The sequence below is a fragment of the Aulonocara sp. 'chitande type north' Nkhata Bay genome, linkage group LG16 (assembly GCF_057382095.1).
Source record: "Aulonocara sp. 'chitande type north' Nkhata Bay isolate Kocher_YH1m ecotype deep benthic linkage group LG16, A_spYH_male_GT1.1, whole genome shotgun sequence".
NCBI lineage: Eukaryota > Metazoa > Chordata > Actinopteri > Cichliformes > Cichlidae > Aulonocara > Aulonocara sp. 'chitande type north' Nkhata Bay.
In genome coordinates, this window is record NC_141359.1 from 4,854,574 (window position 1) to 4,874,924 (window position 20,351).

The following is a 20,351-nucleotide window of genomic DNA, read 5'->3' on the forward strand; positions in this document are numbered from 1 at the left end:
AGAAAGGTTTGGATAGCTTTTTGCCTTAACAGATAAAATCGTCATTTAAAAACTTTAAAAATTTTTGCCTTTACTCGGGTTATAATATTAAAATGTGTTTAATGATCTGAAATATTTAAATATGAGATATATGAAAAACAAAATCCAGAAGGTGACATATACTTTTTCACTGCACTAAAAATCTTTCTTACCTTCAACCGTCAGGCTACAGCTGGTGTCAACCTTGCCAACAACTAGTTTATAGTGACCCTGATCAGATGCAAAGGTTCTGGTGAAGACCAGCCGCTGCTTTGCTCCCTTTGCCACCATTTGGATTCGGTCACTGGGTGTCAACAGTTTGTCATTATGGTACCATTTGACAGAGCTGATGTCCTGGGCAGAGATCTTAGCCTCCAGGACAGCCTTTGTGCCTTCAATAGAGGATACATCCTTCAGTGGCACTACAATGTCAATAGCTGTAAGAAAGAGCAACAAGATGACAGTCAAAAGTCACAATTTTTTTTAACAAAATATTTTTAAGTTTATATTCAAACCCAATTCTAACTCTTACTTTGAACACTGAGTTTGCCTGAGGTGGAGATGTCATGGGCAGGAACCACAAAAGAGTACAAGGCAGCATCTTCTGTGCTGATATTCTCCACCAGCAGCTTGTGAACCATCTTGTCAATGACAATGTGGATACGTTCCGAGGCAGAAATGGCCTGGCCGTTCTTCATCCAGGTTCCCTCAACATTCTCTTGGGAAAACCTGACCTCCAGCTGAGCAATATCACCCTCACAGACTATCAGGTCAGTCAGGGGCTGCATCAGTGTCACTGGACGCACTGAAGGCAGAGGTAAAAACATGCAATCAGACAATTACCCACAATGTTTTTCAACAGGTTAAAGTTGTGAAACAACAGAACGCTGTTGAAATACACTGATGAAAATTCTCTTGTTTGCCAGCAGCAGTAACATGCACTTCACATTTTAAGCTTACATTTCATTTTTAGTGAGGCACTGGTCTTCAGATCACCGCATACAAAGGTGTATTTTCCCTGGTCCTCTTTCCTGACATCCTTGACAGACAAAGTGTGTCTTCCTCGACGTGACGATATGATGTATTTATTGCTGGGTGAGAGAACTTTGTCTCCAAAGAGCCAGCTGCCCTCAGCATCTTCACGAGATAACTCGACCTCAAACTCGCCAGCATAGGATTCTGGTACCTCAATGTTCTCCATTTGTTTGATGAGCTCGAGAGCAGCACCTGGATACAGAACAACATACCGAACCATTTTTATGTAATTTACAGGAACAGGACCGTTCCGGTGGATATTCTAGATAAATTACCTTCCACGTGAAGCCTTGCACTCGTTCTTATGTTCTCATCATCTGCAATCACACAGGTGTATTCTGCGTCATCCCTCATTTCAATCATTAGCACAGATAGGAAGTGGACTTTTCTGTCAGAGTGCATTCTGTATTTGTCTCCTGAGAAGATCTCCGTGTTGTTCTTAAACCATTTGACTCTGACGAAGGGTTCATTGGTTTCACACTCAAAGGTCACCATGGTATCCTTCTCCTTGGCACTCGTATCCTCCAAGTTTTGGGTAAAGCTAACTGCTGTCTTGGCTGCAACAGCGAAATGAAGAAGACAAAAACAAATCAAGACAAAGAAAATTTAGCATGGCGCAGAAATGATTTTAGATGAACTTGCTTTACCTTGTACAAGCAGGAAGGCATGACTTGAGGACTCCCCAGCAATATTAATGGCCTTAACCATGATGCTAGCAGAATCTTGTGTTTCGACATCTCTTATGACCAATTCACATACATTGTCCTCAGGCCAGTACCAGTAAATACGGTCAGACTTTTCCAGCTGAATGCCATTCTTGAACCACTGACACTCAGGTTCTGGTCTACCAACTACTCTGACTCTGAAACGAACCTCATCCATTGGAGCAACAGTCTTGCTTGCAATGCGTTCCAGGATCTTGGGTGCTTCCATGCTGGGAGAGAGCAGGACCCGTTCAGGTTTTATTGTGGGGATAGTGAGTTTACCCTCTTCCTCCATCCTCTTCCTTTCAGCTTCTTCTTTCTCTTTCATATGATGGAGCAGCTCCTCTTTAGTCTTCTTCAATAGGTCTTCATAAGAGTCATCCCTCTTGCGAGACTTAAGCTCTACAGCCGAGATAGACTCATAGAAACCCTCCTCTGTTCTGCGCTTGAACTTGCTCTTCAGTTCTTCAGACTCCTCTGAAGTTTTCTCATGAAGAATTCTCTGTGTCTTACGCAGCTTAACCACTTCCCTGTCTTGTGAAGCCTCACTAGGTCGGTCCATCTTCACAATATCAAATCCAATCTTGCCAGGCTCGTGTGTAGCCTCTGCAAGTTTTGGTTCTGGTGCACGACGCAGGACAGTTCTAAAGTCTTCCCTCTGCTGGATCTCTAGCTTTACTGTGTGCTCAGCTGTTCCTAAAGGATTGTCAGCAACCACCCTAACCTCTCCTGAGTCATAGGACTTGATGTCAACAATCTCTAAATAGTAAATACCATCATAACGGAGTCTATATCTCTTGCTTTTGCGGATAAGTTGTCCGTTGAGGTACCAATTAACCTTTGGTGCTGGATAACCAGTTACTCTGCAGCGGAATCGTGCAATGTTGCCTTCCAGCACTCTTGCTGGTTCAGGAAGCAAGACAATATCAGGTTTTGTCTTTTCAGATTCTTCATCAGCGCCGACTCCTGCAGGTCCTCCCTCATGAGCCATGCGCTCAATCTCATCCATCCTATATGCTCCCTTCCTGCCTTCAGGAAGTTGTGTTTCCTCAACAAGTCCCTTCTCATCCTTGACAATCAGGGTGGCTGAGGTCTGGTCAACTCCACATTTGTTTGTGGCTCTGCAAGTAATAACACCACTGTCCCTAGCATAAGCAACTTCATAATCAAGGCTGCAGTATCCAAATTCATTGACCATATGCAACCTATTAGCAGCAGCCAGAGGTTTGCCATCATGCAGCCACTCCACTACCATATTGGGGTCACCAATAGGAGTGAGTCTACACTCAAAATGGGCTGGTCCAAAACACTTCATTCTGATAGATGTCAACTTCTTCTTGAATTGTGGTTTCTGTTGCTTCTCCTTGTCATAAAGATCACCCTCCTCCCACTGCTCTTGGCCGTATCGCAAATGAAGCGGCTCCAACTCGGGTGCTGCAATCTCTTTAGCTTTGTAGGTTCCTCTAGGAATAATGAGCTTCCTCTCGGTTTGAGGGGCAGCAAAGTCCACCTCAACATTGACTCTGCAACGAGTGGTGTCTCTACCAGCCTTGTTGATGGCTGTAGCAGTGTACCAGGCGCTGTCTGAGCCTGAAGCAGATGGAATCTGGAATTTGGCTTCTCCTTTGGTGCCATCAATCCTGAAAAAGTAAAAGGTCACATATACTGAAGAAAGCACTTTTATACTGCACTGAAAACAAAATATAAAATACTAGATATTACATACTTTATCTGTGGATGCTTGTGTGGGGTGATGATGTCACTGTTTTTCAGCCACACAATGTCTGGCAGGGGGTTTCCAATGGCTTTGACAGCCAACTCAACCAGAGTGCCCTGCTTTACAGTGATGTTTTTCAGCTTTTCAACAAATTGAGGACGTGCCAGGGTTTCTTGAGCTATAGATAGCAAAAAACAACACAATGTCTAACAATATGATCTTTTGGTTAACTAAAAAGTTCAAGAGTGCTATATATCACTCACCATCAACAGTAAGAGTTACATTGAGAGATGCCCGTCCAGCTCTATTCTGAGCAACAACCGTCCACTCTCCAGAGTCTTGTGGTAGGGCTGGGACAATGATCAGGGACTGAGTACCATCCTCTTTAATCACTATCTTGTGTGTGTTATCATTGATCACTTGTTGTCCTGGGAAAAGAAGGGCAAAATGAGTTGACTGAGAGGCTGAATCAGAAAACAAAGGTAGACATCAAGAAATTTTTCTCTGCTACCTTTTCTGTTCTTACCATTGTGGAACCAGTATGTGTCAGGCATTGGCCTGCCAACAACTTTCAAATCAAATCGGGCAGTTTGCCCCTCAGAACATTTTATTGAGGAGGGCTTCATGACAAATACAGGTTTGTATAGTCTTTCAAGCTGAGCCTCATCTGTTTCGTCAAATCGACGGGCAGGAGACTGGCGAGGAGATCGGCTGGAAGAACGCCCTGGGGAGCGGCTCAGAGAACGAGGAGATGTCGATCTGAGAAAAAAGCAGTGTCGTCATTTGACATGGCTGCAGTTAAACAAAACAAATTTTAATGTAAAACATGCAGTGGATAGAAGCTTTGAAAGCTTTCAACCTGATATTGTGTGCTTATTAAAAGTGTGTGTATTATTAGTGTATTATTAAAGCACCACTATTATTCTGCTAGTCACCAATATTGTCTGCCTTTTTTAAAAGCTAAGCTATAAGCCAAAACATCCAACGTCCAGTTCTCATGGCGATATGTGATTTTCTTAATTTCTTTTTTAATTGTGCCATCATTAGATTACCTTATCCTCTGTACTGCTGGCTGTGGTGTGTATCTCTGCGGCGTTACAGCTTCGGATGGCTCCACATAAAGCTTTCCAGAGCTGACTGCATTTCCCTTCATGTTTGTGGCAAAAGCAGTGTACACGCCTTCATCCTCTGGCAGCACCACAGGCAGACGAAGACTGGCTCGCCCATCTTGAAGAACTTCAATTTGGTAACGCGCACTGGGCCTGATGCGCTGGCCATCTTTGTACCAGGCAATCTGGCACAAGATGACAGTAGATCAACAAAGCTGGCTAAACGCTATAAAACTGTGAGAGTGCGATGACTCGACAGAAAGCGTGAAACATAGCTGTTTGTTGTACTGTCAGATTTAAATGTTTCTCTTTACAGCAACGCTGGAATGGTATTTACAAAATAATAAATAAAGGCCAAAAACCTATATTTCTTGGCAAACCAAATTATTTATTATAAAGCATCACTCTGATATACCCAACTTTGGTTGGATGAGTGAAAGTTGTTTCACTATATGAATGTGTCTCAATACCTTTGGCAGTGGTTTTCCAACCATCTTGCAGTGGAAAGTGACTCCCACTCCCTCCATGATCCTGTAGTTTTTCACTGGTGTGTCAAAGGCTGGCTGCACTGCCTCCTCATCTGCTATAGTCACTACCAGCTCTCCGTCCTCTGCCACAAGCTCTCTGTAAGTAATTGTCATGATACACAGTTCGATCTTCTGTATTATCCTCTCCTCAAAGGCTGAAATGAGGAATTCCTGCAAAAATGATGGACATTAATTATGAACCGTAGATTGAGATCTGTTATCACAGCACTGCAAATGTTTATAGCACAAGTACCGTTTCTGAGACAAAGCTCATCGGGGTTATTGTCCTCCTCTGTTCCAATTCATACTGACTCACGACCACGGAGGGTTCCTGAACCACTGACGTAGTCACTTCAGTTTTATATGTTACATCGTGCTGCTTCATATGTGCTTCATATTCCTCTGTAAACACAGATACGGATACGCAGATAAAGCCAGACACATCTTTTCAAAGTGATTTTTAAAGAAAGTTTAAAACTGCAAAAAACAAAAAAAGGATGCTAGTACCTTCCTCCAACAGGCTGGTGGAAGCTGAAGCTTCTCCGTGGGGATTTTTAGCAAAGATGGAGTATTCTCCGGCATCGTCAGCAAAGGTCATCGAGATCTCCAGTTTACATTCTCCAGTTTCCTTGTAGGCAACTTTGTATCTGATAAGAAAACCAAAACAAGCTAGTGCTTCATCGTCACAGCATGATTTCAAGGCTCAATAACAAATTGTTCTACCTTAATATTTGGTTTGTCACTGCCATTACTTACAAAGTAAAGTGGATTTTTATTTAAAAAAATAAAAAAACGATATGTTAGAGAGTGTACAACGTACAAAAGACAACGATAGCTAGCTCCAGTTAAGCAAATCCACAAAAAACATTGGCCGGTGATGTAAATATGTCTTTTCAAAGACACTAACCTGCTTTGCAATGACATGGTCATCAGAGGACCACTGTTAAAAGGACCTCATAAAGAAAATATCTGAACTGCTAAACACACGTAAGTTACCTACATGTTAATAAAGATCATTATCGCAGTTGTGGTAATTTTTAAGGTCTGATCTAAAACATTAAAAATATTGCAAACATTACAAAACAGCTGACTCATAACGGAGCAGGACTATAACTGTTCCTGTTTGTTCCACAGATAGGAGATGAAATCAAAGAGATCAAATACTTATTTCACTCAGTGACATGCAAATCAATAGATTTCTGGTTGATATCTGTCTCTGTTCATTTCTTTGCAAGTCAGCAAACTCAGATATTCAGCAGGGGATCCATTTTTTCCTGTATGTATTTTATAATCTGTATCACCTGTATCCAGTGGTAAGCAGCACGCCATTCTTCTTCCAGATAATGTGAGGTCTTGGATTTCCTCCAACCTGGCATTCAAACACAACACTTCCTCCCTCCACTAGCTTCTGCACAGTGGGTTTCTTGATGAAGAACGGAGCTGCAGGTTCTCCTGCGCTCAACTCTGTCACTGTCTGCAGCTTTGTTTCAGCTGCAACACTGAAGAGGAGCAATAGCTTTATCAATTCTGCAGCTTTGGATTCTTACATGACAATAAATCTGCAAAGAATGAATCTGACTTTTACAACTCACGTTTTTTCTTGTGTGATTGCAATTTCTGTGACAGCTGTTTCCTCTCTGCTTTCGATTTCTTCTGAAACTACAAGAGAAAGTGAAAGTCAAATTAGTTTGTATAAAACTTGATGATCTGTAGTTTAACATGTTTTAGCATGTCCACAACTTGGACATTTGACTCTGTTGTGTTCATCAATTTTCAAGTGTACCAGGTGACCGCAGGCTCGTGCAAAAATCCAGTTGTTTTTCTCCTCTACAGTAAATTCATTTCCATACAAGCTTGTCAGCTTTACTTTGGCTTATCATTCCAGTATAGATACCTTTCACAAGCAGGTAGCAGGAGGTGCTCACAGTTCCTGCTTCATTGGTGGCAGTGCAGGTAAACCGGCCACTGTCTTCAGCAAATGCCTCACGAATAATCAGCCTGGCAAATCCGTGCTCGTAGCTGATCTGGAAGTCAATGGAGCTCTCGATCTTGTAGTCCTCCCTGAACCAGATTATGACCGGGGAAGGGTGACTGCTGATTTTGCACTCCAAGGTCACTGACTCACCTTCGGTCACAGTCAGGTTCTTCAGTCCCTGAAATAGTCATAAAGAAGTTTATAGGATGTACGGCAATTTTACATCACATTTATATTCTGAAGACAAAAAGGCCTACTAGGAGTAAATAGTGATCAGAATACGCTCTTTAACTCACACGTTAAAATGTCCTCGTCTTGTAATATTGTCAAAATTAAACACATGCTGGAAACTAGTTCATGCATTTGTTACTTCTTGGCCAGACTAATGTAATTCCTTATCAGGCTGTTGTATAAGCTCTGTTAAATGGTTAAAAATCGATCCTACATGCTGTAGCGAGAGTACTAAGGGAGAGAAAGAACGATCATATTTCTATAATATTATGTTGTGAATTGTTTTCATGTTCTCGTACATTATTGGGTTCACTTAGCAAAAAATGTAAAAATATATTATTCCTTACATTGAATGTAAAATAGATACATTTGAATCACAAACTGTAATTATGTAGTATTATTATGAAAACTGATGACAGGAAGAGCTTTAAATGTTGCTACCTTCAGTGGCTGTTATGAAGTCAGATGCAGCACTTTGTGAAAGGATCAGTTATCTTTTAAAGTTTTCACTACAAAACATGTTACCTTACATTCATTGGGTCTTTCCTTTTGATAAAGTGTATGTTTAGGGCTGGATCAGGTTTTCTCTCTGATATTTAAGGTACATTCTTGCCAACTAGCTCTTTATAAATAAGCTGAATTTAATTGGAAACAGGAAGCAGATAGGAAAAGTACTCACAGCAATAAGAGTGGGTGGAACAACAGGCTCCTGGGATCTTGTGGGCACTGCAGCCACCTCCTGCAGAAACCAACAAGACAACTTAAAAAATTGTCCCCCAAAAAACAAAGTATGGGGTTCTGTTAGAATAAAGGGAGAAAACAGGTTAGAGTAGACAAAAAACCATATAAAGAGGACAGAGGGATGAAGGTGAAGCAGCAAAGACAGGAATAAGAGGAGGAGGATTCTTCATGAGGCAGGTGAAAGGCAGCATATCAGTTGCTGCTGCGTTAAGATAGGTAGAAGAACTCAGGTGAACATCCACACAGGATTAAGTTGAGGAACGATAGGAATGATAGCAGTGAGGACATCAGACCAACCTGAGGCTCCCATTCCTCAAATTCTTCCTCACTAAACGCATAAGCGCCTCTGCTGTCAAGTTGAGTCTTATATCGCACATCTCTGAACGGTGGTGGGAAGGGCTCAGGTATCACATGAACCTCCACCGCCGCCTGTCGAGACGGACTGGGAGATTTGACTGGCTTGATGATCTTTCTGGGGGTTGAAGGGGAGGATAGCTCTTTGTGCAGTGTAGCGATGGCAGAGCCAGCAAGGGACACCTGATCAGCCAATGAGAACAGCATTAACCATCACACACAGATAGTGAGTCCAAATTCTGCTGGGGATTAGTGAGCAAGAGACACTGAAGCTAAACAGGAAATCTAAACCAGCTAAAAACGGACTAAAACTGAAACAGGTTGAGAAACAGCAACTGTTTCTTTGCTGTGACTGATTTAATCCGTGAGGTGGGATTATCTGATGATAGCTGATTTAGATGGTTTTTCCACGAGGTGACTGCTTCATCTATTCTACAGACTACTACTCTGAACCAAAACACAAAGTCATATCTAAGAAAAAAAAACAGTGTTACTATTGCTGTTATATAATAACCACAAACTATAGCTAGTGGATGTTATGATGGGGTAGTCCTCAAAAGAAACAAATGCTGTGGTAGGATACTGTGAGGACGGGATCAACGGGGATTAGACTGAAGGAAAACTGTATGTTAAGATGTTCACATTCAAATGAAGGTTTTGGGACGACGATGGCCTCAAGCTGTTCTTCTTACCTCATGTCTAGGTTCATGTTTAGGAACAGAAACTTTAGAAACTGTGAAATGTGGAACTGGGGGCTGGACGACACCAGTGTCCACACAGGAGAAGATTTCTGTTGTTCTCTGAATCTGGAGTAATCAACAGAGTGTGTTAGGATAGTTGATGCTCCATATCATTAAAATGAGACGTAAGTAACTGAATTCAGGAAACTCGTCCAACCTGAGAGACCTGGACTCTGTGCTGCTCTGCAGACACAGCAGGCTCAGTAGGAAGTGTTTTTGTTGCAATAACTTGTTTCTCTGCAGTTGCTGCCGCCTGTTGCTTTATCCTCAACTCCACATCCTCCTCTTCCTCTTTCCGAACACCCTCCCCATGCACAGGCTTGAGGACACGAGCAAGGTCAACAGCGGCCACCACTGTAGCCACTGCCTCAGCCTTTTTTTCTCCCTCATCCTGAAGACACAACAAGCAGCACACACATCTCAGAGAAGACAATGCTCCACCAAAAGCCTTAAGGACTGAAAAAAAACACGACAAATAAAGCATCCATAAAGTCACGCAACACAGAAGTGAAATATCACGCAGTCTTCTATCCAAGATTCACAACTTGAGGTTCAGTATCTTGTCCAAGGATACTTGGCATGCAGATCGGAGCAGCCATGGATCAACTCATCATCCTTCCAGTTATTAGATGAGCTGCTCTACCATCCTGATCTGCAGTCACCTGATGAATTAAATGCATAAGGTGGCTGTGGGAAGACACAAACCCAGGAACTCGAGCCCTCAGTATGTGGGTCATTTTCTCAACAATGTGACCAAACACTCTCTCTTTATCCTGAGCCAAAAACTTCTTATCTAAATGATGCAGTGCTGGCTATTTTAATAATTGTGATTTGTACAGCACTTTGTGATTTTTTTGCCTGTAAAAAGTGCTCTATAAATAAACTTTTCTTATTTACTAGAATGTCAATAAACCTGCTGTGTATGGTTAAAATGGGACCTTCCTTTTTTCTCTTATCATTGCTGACTAGTGCAGCGCACTAGTGCAGTATATATGTGTGTGAATGTGTGGATGACTGAATGTGGTGTAAAGCACTTTGGGGTCCTTAGGGACTAAGTAAAGCGCTACACAAATACAGGCCATTTACCATTTATGCCTACAAAAAGATCTCACAGAAACGTCTTGTTTGCAAACTGATTTAGAATTTTTCAGCCACACCTTCTTAAAAAGAGCTTTGTTTTTTCTTTGGATTGAACATACATTTTTCAAAACTGACCCTTTTGCTGCCCAGAGCTTGATTGTTACTGATATTATCTCTATGATGAGTTCAATTCGATAAATATGATTTTAAGGTTATGAGTGAATTCAAAACAGTAACAATGTCCTGAAGGAAGACTGGGTCAAAATGACAAAGAGTCACACTCTGGCAAACAGGATAATCACATTAGAAGCCACAGCTAATAACCAAGAAAGGACAACGTTGCATTAAAAGAAAAGAAAAGAAGAAGACAGAAAGAACAGAAAATAAATGCATGTTCACTTTGCATCCAATACATCGGCACAGCTGGGCCAACATGTTCACAACATAAAAGTTAGTGATGTCAGTTTAAAAAGCAAAATTAAAAACAGAGTATTTGTCCGTGTTCATTCTGCAGTCACAAACAAAACGCACTAACATGTCAGGTTGGATGTACTGATTGAGTTGAGTTAACCAGCATGCAGGCTGTACCACTCTCACCTCTCTGGTGGCAGCCACCTGCTGCTCCCAGTGCTTCTCCATGTGAAGCTGAGTGGTGCTGCTGACAGCGGTCATGCTTGCCATGCTGGTATAGCTCGCCTCAGTCGCGTAGTCTCCCTGTTTCCAGGGCGGCAGAACCTCTGCAGAGGTAGATACCTGCAAGTAGTCGATTGAGGTTACGCTTTATCTAACACACGTTCAAAAAATGAAGGTCTGCAGATTTTAACAGCAGTTGTTGTGTGTGTGCTTCGAGAGACAGATCAAAGCCACTTTATGAACCAGTTTTCAAACTTTATTCATTGTGTTTTATTTTTCCTCTGTATCCTGATGTTACATGTGATCTCCTGCAGATTTTCATGTTGCCTCTAAAAATTGTTATTACTATTGCCAAATGCTGTAATTTCAGTTACATCATATATACATATATACTTTCTAACAGTAACTTACACCCTGCATCTCTGCAGGAAGACAAGAACAACAATACCAGAGAAAACAGGACTGTTCCATCAGTGATCAATAATATTTGTACAAAAACTAGCTGGTATTCAAAATCAGAGTCACTAATTGTGTTGCTACCCCACACCTGAAGATGGCACTAATACAGTTAAATACATGGAATATGCAGCGTTTCATGTTTTTTTTGGTATTTGCTGATGAGCAAACTGAAAAGCCAAACAAACCGAGGCATGTACACTAAGTCACTGTTACAGCATCTTGACAGTGAAAGTGGACTCCAGATAGATGCTCTGACCTGTTTCCTGGTCATGATGGGAGACTTGACTGGTCGGATGGGAGAAACAGACAGTTTGGTGGATGGAGACACTGGTCTGTAGACGACAACACGTAGATCAGTCAGTTCATGTAGTCAATTTAGATGACCACCTGCCTTCACTGAGATCACATTTGCATACCTGACAGGTGTCGGTGTTGGCCCTTTCACATGTCTGACAGGCGAAGGGGACTGCTGACGTCCTGCCGTCACCTTGGAAACATAGGACGGCGGGGACTTGGAGGTCGGCTTTGGAGGAACCCGTGGGGGGGTTTTGTGAGCCAAATGCTGAGTGATCATTCCTTCTCCTACATGGATCTCCCTCTTAGTGGAGGCCTGGAAACTAGTCTCCACCTTCAAAAGGGGAACATTTTATATTTACTAAGAAATGAGATATGAACATGACCTTTAAACATTAATTCCACACTCTGTTTCTTTTTCATGCATTTTTTTTAGCAGTACTGTCACCATAACATGACAATCAGGCAGAAGTACCTGAATAATACTGGGAAAAGACATATTTACTATTTAAGAACTATGCTTTCTACTTTAATCAACTTAAACTCAGATAATTGTTCCCTAGAACACTTGGTTATCTCACCCTCTGTACTCTGCTCTGGGAAGCCGATATTTGGGATGTGGAAACAGTCTTCAGTTTCTTAGCTGGCACAGCTTCCTCACCTGCAACAACAATAAAAATGAAAGTTTAGGTTGATTAATTATGGTAAATTATCATTTAACACATATTAAAAACTGGAGTATTCAATTATTATGAGGATTATGCGTGTCCACATAAAATATTTTGACCAAACTTGACATATTTGAAGAATTAATTAAACTGTGGTGCTTACCCTGAACTAGCAATTCGGCAGTGGAGGTGGCCCGTCCGCTGTTGTTGGTGGCAGTCACAGAATATGTCCCAGAGTCCTCTGGGAAGGCTTCAGCGATCAACAAAGTATACAGGTCTCCATCTTGGAGGATCCTGAAGTCGGCCGAGCTCTGAATCTCGGCCCCTTCTCTGTAGAACTTCACAGCTGGTGTTGGGATTCCTGTCACTCGCACATCCAGCCTCACCTGGCTGCCTTGTCTCACTGTTAAACTCTGAAGTCTTTGAAGGAAATTTGGAGGCGCCGTCTCCACTGCAGAGATAGAAGATTAGCTTGATTTTAATGCTGACCTGCCCTTACCAAGCAGTAACCTAACTAAAAGCACCAAAGACTAATAAACAAAAAGGAAGAGTTCTAATCTGGTAACTGCAGTTTACATCCATTTCTGTGCAGATAACAAATCTGCTATAACGACGTGATGCTGTCGTGTCAGTGTGGACCAAAAACACCTGCTATCTCATGAAAAACTGAAAAATGGAAAGAAATTGAACCAGCCTGGTACCAGAAGTGTCTCTGTGTACATAATAAAATGAGTCCTGATGTCTTTTATATTATCGTTAATAAATTAAAATCAACGATTCAGACCTCAGTGGGTTTAAGTTTGTTAATAACTTTATGCAATGATGTGCTGCAACAGCTGCATCTATGCTGAGTTTATCACTGGATTAAGTTACACGACCCCCCCCCCTGTTAAAGACCAGCAGGATACATTTAGACTGGCACTAACCCACAGAGAGTTTGAGGATCTCATCTAAGATTCACTTTACTGTAGCGTATAGCAACATTAATGATTTGTTTTTGGATGTATTTGTGCCTCTGTTGCTTTTGATGGTATTCCTTTATAATACTGCCATGCTGATACAGCAACGAGCAAGCAGGCAAACTGCAAACTGATAATGGAGATGATGGAGATTTGTACTAGAAAGGTAACGTATAAGAAATGAATGACTTAAATCACGTTGTTCTTGGGCTTTTGCATTTCCACGGTTTTAGAAAACTTGGCCTGTCGGACCTTGAGGTTGAGGTCTGAGAGCAAACCATTCTTTCACGAATGTTTGTAGAAGCAGCCTGAATGCTATAGGAGCCAGTGACTATGTAAGTGATTGGAACGCCTGAATTCAGTGATTTGAATGGGAAAATACTTCAGTGTATTTTTCCTGTGTTTTCCCAGGTCACCGGTGTCCCAGCCTCCCTGCTCTCACCTGTAACGAGGAGTTCAGCGGTGCTTGTGGCTTGTCCAGCTCCGTTCGTGGCTCTAACAGAAAACCTTCCGCTGTGTGCAGCCGTCACAGCAGGAATCCTCAGAACAGCGCGGCCATCGCTGAACAAGATCTGTATACCTGGCAGAGTGGTGGTGGAAAGAACCTGGCCATCGCGGAACCAGCTCACCTCGGGAACTGGAGAACCTGTGGACGACAGAACAGTCACAAATGGTCGGGTTCAACATGTGAGTCGGTTCAGTCTGGAAGCTGTCTTACCACTAATTTGAGCCTCAAACGTCGCGGCACTACCCTCAAGTGCCACGACGCTCTGTAGCGGCTGTGTGAATGTCGGTGCTTGTGTTGACATGTTGGCTGGCACCCTACACACAAATAAGACAAAGACACAGTCAGTGGACACGTCAAACAACATCAACAAATTAGTGCAGCATAAAATGAAACGTCCTTTCAAAGAATTGTTGGCATTACCCGGCAGCACATATCAGTATCACTCCACATCATGCTCGGAAGTGGACATCAGGAGTCAGTCCAGAGAGATAATAAGGTCTACTCTATAAGACTGCTCCAGTTCTAACTATTGTTGTGAGACCTTTGTTTTTAGCTTTTTACAGTTTGGGAGAAAATTAAGGAGTCGTCTTTAACCCTGTAAGACCCAACCCATCAAAAAATAGCCAGCCATGTTTATTAACCCTCATAAACAAAATCCACAAGTGTATTTATTTTTTGCCAAATCATGTTGTGTATGATATATTTTGTTCTATATTTATTATATATTTTTATCGCATGTCATATATTGGGTGTTTTTGGCAACTTTTTGGTAACAACAATGTTAGACAAAAAAAAGAGTTTTGTCCGTAACATTTTGAAATTATGGCAAGTATTGATCATGCTGATGAGATCGAGGTCTCAGAAACTCATTATAGGGTTAAGACTTGAGATTTTCTTAGTTTAACTCACGAGTCCAGATGATTTTTAGAAATGGGCTCTAACTATTTTTGTTTATAGACATAATTCATGGTTTTTACCTTTTTATTGAATTGTCCACAGAGACAGGGCTGTAAAGCACAAATCTAAAGCTAACTTTACCTTTACATTGGAAACAGCAACAAAGGGAGATGACTTTGGGTTTTTTCATGCTGTCAGTCAAACCAGCACGACTTCAGACAAGCTGTCTCTTCCAAAGTTAGTAAGATGGCTTTTACTTCAGTTTGGACATCTCAAAGGGAATCACCACTGCAGCAGAGTTTTACCCAATAATGCAGTGACAGGAGTAATACTGTAACCTTCACATATGAGTCCTATGAGTTTAAGGTGCATTGTGGGTAATATAGGTGATATGAAGAAAGACACATTTGGATGTGCAGAACAACGTTACAAGCATTACGTTCGTCTATAACAGTGGTTCTCAACCCGGGGTCGATCGAACCCTAGGGGTTCGGTGAGTCGATCCCAGGGGTTCGGCAGAGCCTCCACCGTGACATGCACGGCTCATTTTGTGCACCAATAAAAAATATATCTATGTCTTGAATTTGAAAAAAATCACATTTTATTTTTCACTAAAGAGGGGTTCAGTGAATGCGCACATGAAACTGGTGGGGTTCGTTACCTCCAACAAGGTTAAGAACCACTGGTCTATAATCTGAGTGAAAAATATATTTCAGGATGAACCTTTGCATATTCTGTACCAAATACATGTCTTTATATTTCTTATCTGCAAAAATGAAGACATCTTCTTGTGTTTAGGTAACGACCACAGATGAATTAGATCATCTCCACTCAGAATGTCATACAGAGTTTGCCCATCAGACAGTACACAGATACACAGCATCAGTTTTTAAATATTCAGATGTGACCACAACAAATATCTTTCAGCACTCTATGAAACTACACTATCTTTGTCTTCATTAAACTGCATCAAATATCCCACTGCTGCTCACTCCAGTAAATAAAACATATGTAAAAACACAAACAGCTGCATCTGAGGCTCTGTAGATGTTGTGTCCACAGCTTCTCTTTGATGGTTAGTGTGCTGACAGGAACTCTGCTGAGTTTATTTTAGGAGCGACATCCCCAGATGTAGTCCAGGCTCCTCAGAGTCTGGCTGATAAACCACTAGCTGATCAGGCAGATCAGAACACCAGCTTAAAACTGGGAAACTGCTCTCAGGTTTCAGTTCGTTCAGTAGACTGGGCTGTGATTTTATGATAGTTTGCTTTTCCTCAGGGTTTTTATCTAATAATTGAACTTTTTTGTAAAAAATGAAATTGTAAAATTTTACATGTTTACTTTACATATTCTTAAAGGAAAGCCACAGCAGTCGCTTCAAGGTGTTATATAGTGTGAGGCAAAGACCCTTTAATAGCAGTAAAGGCTGTATTTTACAAATGTGACTCTAGCCATTGCTATCAGCCACTTGCATTAACAGGAAGTTTGAAATGAGAAGTTTCTTAGTGCCACTTTCAGATTAATAAAGGCATCTTCCAGCCCACAGTCACAGGCATTATGTCTGAGTTCATGTTTGTAAGGGTGGCTAGCTCACTTAGCATTGCTTCGTCTTGGATTCTCATTCACGAGTGGTGGGAGAGTGGAAGCAAAACAGCTGCTGGTAGTCACCAAACGAATACTGTTGCTGATGCCTGCATTGGAAATGAACTACATTTCCTATTTGAGCTTAATTTTCTTCACATTAATTATAATTAATTCTGTTTCAGGCAACATCAGAAGATGAACGTCAACGATGTGCTTTATATTATTTAGAAACTGTTCACACTATTTAATGAACTGTCAATAAATCAGTAGACTGGAGTCAGCGAGGGCAGTGAAACTTGACCTAGTTTGATTGATCAGCGACATTCCCGTCACACAGGAATTTGTCCCACTGCCTGAAGGGAAAACTTATGGATTTTGTTTGTCTTTATCAGTGTTTCATTCGTTATCAGCAGCATTCACTGGCACTGCTAAGCTCTGCCGGGCGTCTTACTGGCCCTTTTTGGTGAAACTGGCTCTGACTGGTCTTGACTGGCACTGGAGTCCTCCTGGATCTGGTCCAGGCCACCTGAGAGTTTTGTCAACTTTACAATGCACAAAGACTGACAGCTGTTGCTGTTGGAGGCATGAAATAACTCCCACTCTGGTTATTAAGGTAATTCAGCTTCAACTTAGCAACTTCAACAGTTGCTGAACTGCAGAGCTGCTTCAGTGACAGACTGCTGCATCCTCGATGCATGAAGGAGCGTTTCTGCAGGTCCTTCCTCCCTGCAGCTGTCAGACTGCACGATCAGAACTGCTCCCAACAAACACAGATGTTTACGTCAGCGCTGTAACTGCACTATCTTATCAACCGGTTCACATTATAACCTGGTTTGCCTCTTATCTGTATTTAATTTTATTTAATTTAATAACGGTACAGCAATCTGTTTTTGGTAACCACTGTCCTCGATGTAAATATGTAAGAAAAACTGTGTATGTTTCTGTCCTGTGTCCTGTGTACTGTTTGTTGTATATGTGTCTTTCTGGCTGCTGTTACACCCAAATTTCCCCTTGTGGGAAAATTAAAGGATTATTCTATTCTATTCTATTCTATTCTATTCTATTCTAACTAGTCGAAAATCTCAAGAAAACAAAAAATGGTGAGCTTCAAATCAGAAAATAAAGAATAATTTCAACATAAAGACATCAATAATTTTATTTGAGATGTTATGATGTGTGGAATTATCTTATTGCCGTAACCATGGAGCTAAAATTCTTAATCTCACTTTGTAAGGAGAATGGGCCATTAATAGAATTAATTTTTAAATGTTTATCTATTTATTTTTTATTTAATTTCATTTCCAATTGTAAAGTTTCATTTGTTTCCTTCACGCTAAAGATGAACATTCGAATATCTGACAGTTCATTCTAATTAATCTGATCTTTTGAATACCATAAAATTTACTCTCCATCCAGAGAATCACAATGTTAATATTTATTATTTTAATAACCACATTAATAATATTATATATAAAATCATATATGTCATAATCATAAAACAATATATATATTTTATTTTTTTTATTTTTTTATTTAAAATTAGTAAATAATTAACAATTTATATTAATCATTGTGTAATAAATAACAAAAAGGACTATCATAAGCCCCTAAAAACATTATGTGAATAAAAACATAAAGACATATATTTTTTACTTTTAAATGATTAACATGAGTTTTTCAACATTTTTAAACCTCTTAAGAAACATGTTCTCATCTTTATATCATGTGGAGTAATAATATCATAACAGTTATGATGTGGGACCTACTGAACAATAACAGCATGATATAGCTAAACAGATGAAATGAAACACTGAACATGCACATGATGCACATGATGTCACAGTTCAGAAACTGAGCCCGAGGCAAAGCAAGGGGAGCGTTTATAACACATTAGTTACACTCTCACCCCTCCAGAGTTCAGACTGTTTGGACTGAAACGTTCGTTTGCTGCTCAATTATAATAAGCATAAAAGCAATAATAATGTAAACAATGAATTATTATTATTTTGCAATCATTTCAGCTTTAGAAGCAGAAATAAGATGACTTGCTAATAATTCTTAGGATTATTACGTTTTCTGTGAAACCTGAGTCCTGCTTTCTATTTAACTTTATTCATTTGTATTCATATTATATGCTTTTTATAAACAGTTAAAATAAATTACTTTCCAAAGTAAATATATTTAATGCAACAACAAAACACTTAACTCAGATTTTATGTACTTTTTAAGATTGCAAATCAATGTTCTTGGGCTGTTTCGTTATAGGACACGTCTGGAAACATCTTAAAAGCAATGACAGCGTAAATGAGCCAAATGCAAGAACCTCCACTTGAAAAATAAAACACAAGCTCAAAACATTATATTAACTAAATGATATTAAATTTATTGTAAATACATTTAATAAAACTAAAATACAAACTCGGCTCAGCTGTTGACTATTCTCAAATCTAAAATAAAAGCTTCCTTGAAGTGTTGCTGCAGTCAGTCACCACCACCCCGTGCCCGGGGGTTGGGCGCTAAAGCCAACGACTAAAAATATCACCACCTCCAACCCAACACATCTCAGTTTGATTGACAGGCACCATGTGGCACATATCTGGAGGGGCAACTGATAGCCCTGCTGCTGATTCCCTTAAAAAGCCATCAGCCACTCAGCTGGGATCCAATCTGATGTTCTCAGCGGCTATTCTGGGATGCCCTGCTCTAACCTTCAGCTAAAAAAATATAAAAAGATCACTTTGTCTGGTTCTCCGTTGGAGCTCATTATTCACAACAGTTTAAAAAACTTTAAAGACACTTACTTGTCTGGACAAGGATGCCTGGGAAGCCCAGATTTGGGCGCTCAGCAGGAAATCTAAAATCTTTATCCAGAAAACGGAGTCAGAAAATCCAAAAGGGGAACAGTTGAGCCTCAAAGGAACCCCAAAGAAAAAAACAAAACTACAGGCCTACGCCGCCGTGTAGTTTTGTAGTTTTCCTCGTAACAGCAGTCCCTCCAGCCGAGGCGTCCAGGCTGGGAACGCTGACTCTGCTCAGGGCAGCTGGTCGGCCGAGTGAGGCCTTTATACTGCTGTGACATCACACAGGGCACCACATGACATTGGTCAGCTCTGTACAGCAATGCAGGGGATTGTGGGAGGAAAGGCAGACATTTTGTGCAACTCGTCACACCTGTCAGCTGCTTTACTCAAGGCAGCCTCTTCCTCACTGTATGTGCTTCAAAGAATCAGGAGATTTGTTTGAGGTGTTACCAAAGTCATCGATAAACTCAATCTGATCATCTGATCAATGCCAACCTTCCACGTTTCTCTGCAGATAGGGTGGGGGCTCATCTGATGGTGACTCAGTAGTATAATACAACGTTTGCTCTTTTATCTCTCGCTAACAAACACCTGGATGTTGATTTTTCTTATCACTATGTGAATGCATTAATGTACTCCACAATCAGTTGAAGAGGCTTTTCAAATGTATTGTATTGATTTTATCTTTGATGTTAAGAATCTCCACCTGCCTAATAGAGTTATTAACCTGGTGTTAAAACTGAGTCTAAAACCTGCTAACGACTAGGATCACAGAGTGAATTTCTTCTTTTTTGTTTCTCATAAGTGAAAGTGAAAATGGTCCGAGTGCGAAGATGCAGATTAGGCTGAAGGGACAGACGACTTTACAAACTAAGAAAAAACTGACTTAAGTAAGTTAGTTGTACAAGTAAACTTGCCAGGTTACTATTGGCAATATTGGCGATTGTTGAGACTTGTGTATTGATTGTTAGCTGTCTGAAAATAATATTTAGTACATGTAGATCAGCGGGCCCCAACCTTTTTTGCACCACGGACCGGTTTATGCCCGACGATATTTTTTGCACGACGGATAAATACAACAAAATAAAACTAGTACCGGTACCGAAAAAAGTAGATTTATTCATAACACACGTGAAAAGACCCAGGAAAACCGAGTTAACGATAAAAACGATAACAAAATAACACTAAAAACCGATAAAAACCCTGAAAACCATACATTTCACACCCGAGCCTCAACTCTCGCTGATGTAGATGATTCCTCCTCTAAAAAAACCTCAAACAAAAAAATAAGTCATTTGTAAAAAATAGCAAACATGC

The 20,351-nt window shown here is 40.7% G+C and overlaps 1 protein-coding gene across 1 annotated transcript in view; it reads right to left on the reverse strand.

Annotated features, from left to right (window-relative positions):
• Positions 1–19,243, reverse strand: part of LOC147310850 (titin-like) — a 216,913-nt gene extending 197,670 nt beyond the window's left edge. Inside the window, exons 1-27 of the mRNA XM_086267493.1 lie at positions 19,035–19,243; positions 13,963–14,066; positions 13,687–13,890; positions 12,449–12,736; positions 12,199–12,278; positions 11,740–11,951; positions 11,580–11,655; positions 10,829–10,984; positions 9,309–9,542; positions 9,104–9,217; positions 8,355–8,594; positions 7,996–8,055; positions 7,005–7,263; positions 6,703–6,769; positions 6,412–6,609; positions 5,618–5,757; positions 5,364–5,512; positions 5,054–5,281; positions 4,527–4,768; positions 4,001–4,233; positions 3,738–3,902; positions 3,484–3,652; positions 1,701–3,397; positions 1,329–1,610; positions 979–1,245; positions 551–823; positions 192–455 (exon numbers count right to left, since the gene is read on the reverse strand). Coding sequence (XP_086123619.1) covers positions 192–455; positions 551–823; positions 979–1,245; positions 1,329–1,610; positions 1,701–3,397; positions 3,484–3,652; positions 3,738–3,902; positions 4,001–4,233; positions 4,527–4,768; positions 5,054–5,281; positions 5,364–5,512; positions 5,618–5,757; positions 6,412–6,609; positions 6,703–6,769; positions 7,005–7,263; positions 7,996–8,055; positions 8,355–8,594; positions 9,104–9,217; positions 9,309–9,542; positions 10,829–10,984; positions 11,580–11,655; positions 11,740–11,951; positions 12,199–12,278; positions 12,449–12,736; positions 13,687–13,890; positions 13,963–14,053 — 6,388 coding nt within the window. The 5' untranslated portion in view covers positions 14,054–14,066; positions 19,035–19,243. The remainder of the gene's footprint in view (positions 1–191; positions 456–550; positions 824–978; positions 1,246–1,328; positions 1,611–1,700; positions 3,398–3,483; positions 3,653–3,737; positions 3,903–4,000; positions 4,234–4,526; positions 4,769–5,053; positions 5,282–5,363; positions 5,513–5,617; positions 5,758–6,411; positions 6,610–6,702; positions 6,770–7,004; positions 7,264–7,995; positions 8,056–8,354; positions 8,595–9,103; positions 9,218–9,308; positions 9,543–10,828; positions 10,985–11,579; positions 11,656–11,739; positions 11,952–12,198; positions 12,279–12,448; positions 12,737–13,686; positions 13,891–13,962; positions 14,067–19,034) is intronic.
• Positions 19,244–20,351: the final 1,108 nt, after the last annotated feature.